We start from the raw sequence: 6,000 nt of genomic DNA, 5'->3' as shown, positions 1-6,000 counted from the left end.
TTCTAGTGAACCTAAGAAAAATGCAGTCCAAATTAGAAATGAAGATACCAAAATATATTGATTAAAAAAAGCTGAATTTTAACTAATTGTTAATTCAACTAATTGTCAAATCATCTGAAGGATTAAATATACAAAATGTCATTTTTAGTCAAGCTTTTAAATTGTATCTTCATAGAATTCTTTGTTTTTTGCTACTTTGCTGCTTTGGTTCTTCAGGCAGCAAAATAAAAGGGATGATACAAGTTGTCAATTGTTTTCTACTATGAGAAATAACTGAGTTATTTCTCACTTATGAATAAACTTTGTGAACTTTTCCACATTCTTTGGATTCCAAAATTCAAAATTGACACTGCAAAAAAACAGAAGCAAAATTTATGTGTTATTGTAAAGATTATATACACTGTCATTGTGACAGTATCTTTCCAATAAATGACCTTCTATTTTGTTAATTCAACTGATACTTTATTGAGGCAGCTTCAGGAAGGAAGGTGAGCAGCATGTGATGTAATGTGAAACAGTAAGCCCCAAATGTTGTAATCTGCTGTTCTGTAGAGATGGAGTGTCATAAGATAATAAGAGTACTTTTCTTCGCTTGTGGCTCTGATGTGGTTATCTTGCTGAATATTGTAATCATTTTCATTTGTTTTGGTATCAGGAAAGAGCTGACAAGTCAGGGTTACAGATAGCTGAAGCAGCTGGGATGAATTAATATGTAAGTAAGAGTAGTGAGTAGTTTGGCTTTAAAAAAGCTATGTGATTTATAAGTGTTTGAAGCCTGGAACCAGTGCAACAGGAGAAAAGAGTTTAGCATATTTTTCAAGAAATACAGAGGATATTCGCTCAGACTTTATTTCACTAGGATGTATTAATTAGACAATATTTATTCTCCTTTTAGGTACTACGATATATCAGGCACACGCTATACTGTTCAAGAGAGCCAACTACCATCAGTAATCTGTCCACACTCTTACGTTCTTCCATCAATATCAATGTCTACCGCCTCGTTACCAGCAGCACTTAGAAAGGTAAGAGAAAACTGAGCATCTATGTTTACAAAGAACATCTATGTACATATAGATAAGTGTATATATATATATCACAATGAGGATGACTAATCTGAAAGCAGAATTTAATACAAGATACAGTTGTACATAATCTTCCTTTAAAAGAAGTGTATTTGAAGTACTGGAAATTTTTCAAACAAATGTCATATGCGGAAATAAGGAAGGTAGGAAGGTGCTTAATTGCTATAAGCTGGCATGAACAGCCAACAAAGGAAATGGCTCGAGGAGATCTTCCACATGTTCTCAAAAACCATATGGCTTTTTCATTTTCATTATAAAATATACATAAGCCAAAATAATAAATGAACGGCAGTTACAGTTCCATGGTTTCTCACTTAACCTCCATTGTTTTCTGTGAAAGTTTTATTTCAGAGAAGGAAAAAGGGCTACGCATTAATTTGCTAAAGTTCATTTAGTTCATGTAGTGTTACTCATTTGTTTGGCAGCAGTATTGTTTCATGGAAGCAAGCTAGAGAAAATGCTAATTGTTTCTGCTTTAATGTGAGAACTTCATTTCAGATTGCAGACAATGTTGTGCAATATCATTCTTGTCTTTATTTTAATCTTTCTGTGGAGAGAGAAATACTTTTTTTTCATGTTAACAAAAGTGCTGTAATTACAAAAGCTGATTTTTTTTGTTGCTGATTTGTTTTGTGGAACTAATATTCATCTGAATATATTTGATGAGGACCTAAAGTGTTCTGTCTTTAAAACAAATACATGTCTCGTCTAGTCTGGTCAAACCCGGAAATCTTATCTACTAATTTCTATTTGAAGCCTTTGGAAAAGACTCATTGGTCTTAATTGAATAGACAATATAAACCCCAAACATCACCTGTGGTCTCGTTCAGCATCTTGGTTCCATTGGTAGTGTAAAAACACACCTACAAACAGAGTTCAGTTCTTTGCAGTTATGAAACTGCAAAATAATGAAGTATGGACCATGGAAGCCAGTTTAGGCTTCTAACAGTGCAAACAGGTGTTCTGGTGGCTTTGTATATTAATTCCTTGCAAAGAATTCTTACAAAGGTCTGATCATCTGATAGATACATTTAAGGAAAAAAAAAAGCAAGGAAATTTATTTTTCATAGGAATTGGGGAGAGAGGGAAAGGAAAAGAGTCAAAGGAGAGGAGAGAGAATTCAGCAGTTTCTTTTGTTTTAGGATAATCTGGTATAGTATATAATAATGTAGTCATCTGATGATGACAGATGGATTATGGGGATTGGGCTTCAATGAAGCACAGTCTTCCCTCAGCACTTCTTGGGAGAGCAGTACAAAACTGCATGACACAGAACATAAACTGTTTGCACCAGATTCCTCTCTGTTGCTCTTCTCTCTACAGAAATCTGTTCATAAGCCCATTAAAGGTGAATGTACTGAATAGAGTCTAGTAGACTAATTTATAAAGCCTAGTTTGTATTATTCTCTCTCTTTTTTTTTTTTTTTTTTTTTTTTTGGTCTAATTTAGGTTTTTCCCTTTGCATCAGATAATTAAGAGCTGACTCTAGCAATGACTAAAACAGACAAGCTCACCTGCATTCTTTTATTAATTGAATAGTCTTCTTGAGAAACCTTGCTTATCAGTCTCTGGAACTCGTTCACACTTAGTTTTGTTTTCTGAAAAAAAATTGTATATGTATATACATTGCTATTTTTTCTTTCAGTAATACTCATCACTATATAACACAGTTCACTTTCACCTAAAACCCCTTCCACTCTCAGCCAGTTCGTGCCTACTAAGAGGATCTAAAATAGCCACTCCCTTAATAGTTTTCTTCACCTTCTGAAGAAAAAGCTGTCCCCAGCATATTCCAAGAACTTGTTGGACTGTCTCTGTCTTGTATTTCTTTTCCAACAGGAAAAAAGAAATAATTCCAAGAAGTAATTAAAGCCGTCAGGTTCTGTCCTTTTGGATGCTTCCCTTGCTTGATCAAAAACAGTCTTCCCTCCACCCAATTAACTAGTGTATAATAAACTTCTATTATAGTATAACCTGGTTTTCTCCTTTCATCTTCTTCCAGAGTTGTTTAACAAATCTTCATCTTACCCATTCTAGTGCTTCAGAGCAGCTCTTCTTGATATACAATGCAACTTGTTTCTCCTTTTCACTTGACTTTCATAAATAGTGCTAGTAAAGCAGAAGGAAATAAAAAAAATGTTGAAGTTCATTTGTTTAGTAGTGTTATCCAGTGAATAAATGTTGTGTTGCCCGAATTACAAAGTTAAAATATTTTCTTTCATTACACTGTTTTTGAAAAAAATCTATATCATTCCATATCAATGTTATTCTCTCATCAAAAGCCCTTTGTGCTGATTCAGATGTATTCCTAGTTCTGTTCAAAGATTTCCACTTTTCTCTTTGCAAATCTGTCTGGCATTTATCACTCTGTTTTATTATAGTTTTCTGTTTTTGGACAGCTATATAAAAATCATTAAAGAGTTTTTTCTAAATGTACTTAGCAAATATGTAAATTGTGTATGTTCACCAGGGCAAATAGATCTATGAGAAATTAATAAATGATTAAAAAATTAAAATATATTTAATTTTCTTCATTTTTCTAGCCCATTTAATGTGCAAAACATTCATTTTTTTTTTAAATATAAAATACTTTCTGGTATTTTTGCAAATAGAATTTTGGTAACACTACTAAACACTGAAAAAAAAATTCTAGATGTCAATTCTGCAAAGTGTTCTATCACTGGATTTATAAAACTCAATTCCTTTTCATGTCTTTACATGATACATTCTGTCCTTGGCTACACTTGCACAATCCAGTTATTCTCAGAGTAGCTATATAAGAGGAATTTGTGTTTATGAATTTGTTTGTAAATGAAGGAAAACAGCTTGATTAGTTTCCTGTTTGTATTTAAAATGTCTGTGCAGATCTACCTTGAAGATGATTTGTCATATAGCCTGTACCCCCTTCAAGCAGACAGCATGGCCATAATTTTATGATCACTTTTAATATTAAGACTGTTTAAATTAGTACAGCAATGTGACCAGTGTTCTTACTATAGATGAAGAAACAACTACTTGACTGCTTGCTGCATTCAGCTCTCTTAAAAAAAATAATTTCAGCATCAAATAACAGATAAACCTGCATTTTGCAGTCGTACAGTTTCAATAGGAATAAAATGGAGTTTAATACAAGTTGAGGAGTCTTACCTGCAACCTGGAAAACTTAAATGCCTTAAATTACATAGTTACACACAAATAGACTTTAATCTGACAGGTTTCAGTATAGTTAGGCTGAAAGATATTTTCTCCTGTGAAGACCAATTTTAAATTGAGATCGGCTTTTACTGGTAGTAAAATGAGTGAATGAGTAGAACGTTCTTAATCCTTCCTTACTTATACATTTCCTCTTCACTAGGACAATGATTACAAAACATCTGGACTTTTTAAAATTCCATTTTTTTCTAACAGTCAGATATCGGTGCTCTAACGCTGTCTCTCCTCTTACATCAAGGTGTTGATTAGTCAGTTTTTGAGACATATAACCAGATATCTGTCTAAAGGTTTCTCAGGATTCTCCATCTAGATAAGAGTTCTCACACCTACTTGCAACCTGAATACAGTCACTACCCTTCACACAAAGATTCAGTCCTATGACATGAATATTTAACTAAGGAAACTGGGTGGAGTACCTCTAACACCCAGGTGTGGCTATGGAAGCCCATTTTGATTCTGTGTCAAATTGCTGGATTAAATAAATTTATTCTATCACTGCTGTTGCTGTGCTCCTAAGACAGAGGATACACAAGTCAAAAAGTTCCTTTGCTCTGTAACTCATCTTCCAGGATGATAGCTGGTCAATATCCAGAGTGTTTTCAACTTATCATTTCTCATCTGCTTCTTCAATTTCATTTCTGCTTTGCTCAGATTAATGCTAGCAAAACATCAAGCCTAGATCCTTAAAGTGTTTCTCCTTACAGTGCTTTATGTTCTCAAGAAATATCAAAACCCTCAGTCTATTTGGGATCTTAGAGAATTGCAGAATCACTGCCAGGGTAATGTTTTAAACTGCAGATGCAAAGCATTTTGTACTGACACTTCATAATCTTCCAGTACTGAGGGTGAAAGCAGGCAAACCACTAAACAAAATTATTGGTTTGTGGATGGGTGAGAGGAGCCTGCCCTGAGGAAAACAAGTCTTTACCTTAAGGTTCACCACAGTTTTCGATAGATATGGCCTTCCAGTGGTTAACAATTCTTCTCCCAAATCTTCAGACAGAAAGAAGAAAAGGCATCCTTCCTCAGCCTAGAATCAAAAAACAAAACAAATCCCTATAAGCAAAGTCCTAGAAAGTGAGTCATGCAGGCGCTAGGAGTGTTTGCTGTTGTATGTTTTGTCAGGTGAAAGAAAATAAAAAGTGCAGGAAAGCACTAACCTGCTTTGTGCAAAGACTCAGGAAAAGGGAAGAGGAAATTATATGGCATTTTAGGATTTTTTCCCTTGGAGCAGAGGGGTAAACACAACAAAGCATTTATTTAAGTGGACATTGAGGAGTGGTGATGGGCATATTTTTGATTTTGTTTTGTTCTCTTTTAAGTCCTCAGCTGTTTGGATTAAACTATACCTTTCTAGTTGAGTAAATGTTGCAGGACAAAATTATATTACCAGAAAACAACAAACAAAGGTGAACAACAAGATAAAACAGGGAAAAAAAGTCTTTTCAGTGTTTTACTGGACATCAGAATTCTTGTTGGAGTTTCTATCAGCTTAATTATATTTATGCTTAACTGTTGAGTAAAGGAATTTTTTTTCCCCACCTTCTTCAAAGTAACTGTTGTGTTCTCTGCCTGTTAAAACTCCTATTATTTCTAGTGTGGTCAGTAGAGAAGGGCCTCTAAATTTGGGTTGTAGGACTTGTTCAGTGCAGATTATTCACTACTGCCACATAATGCTTCGAGCCACCCTCCTCCCACATGT

At 34.3% G+C, this 6,000-nt stretch overlaps 1 protein-coding gene across 1 annotated transcript in view; it reads left to right on the top strand.

Moving 5' to 3' along the window:
- Window positions 1–989: 989 nt before the first annotated feature.
- Window positions 990–6,000, top strand: part of CRYBG1 (crystallin beta-gamma domain containing 1) — a gene marked incomplete at both ends in the record, with an annotated part of 62,630 nt that continues 57,619 nt past the window's right edge. The window contains one exon of the mRNA XM_079550194.1: window positions 990–1,025. Coding sequence (XP_079406320.1) covers window positions 990–1,025 — 36 coding nt within the window. The remainder of the gene's footprint in view (window positions 1,026–6,000) is intronic.

Source organism: Tetrao urogallus (genome assembly GCF_951394365.1).
Source record: "Tetrao urogallus genome assembly, chromosome: 2".
NCBI classification, from domain to species: Eukaryota; Metazoa; Chordata; class Aves; order Galliformes; family Phasianidae; genus Tetrao; species Tetrao urogallus.
Note: the sequence above shows the minus strand (reverse complement) of the source record. Positions and strands in the feature narration are given on the sequence as shown.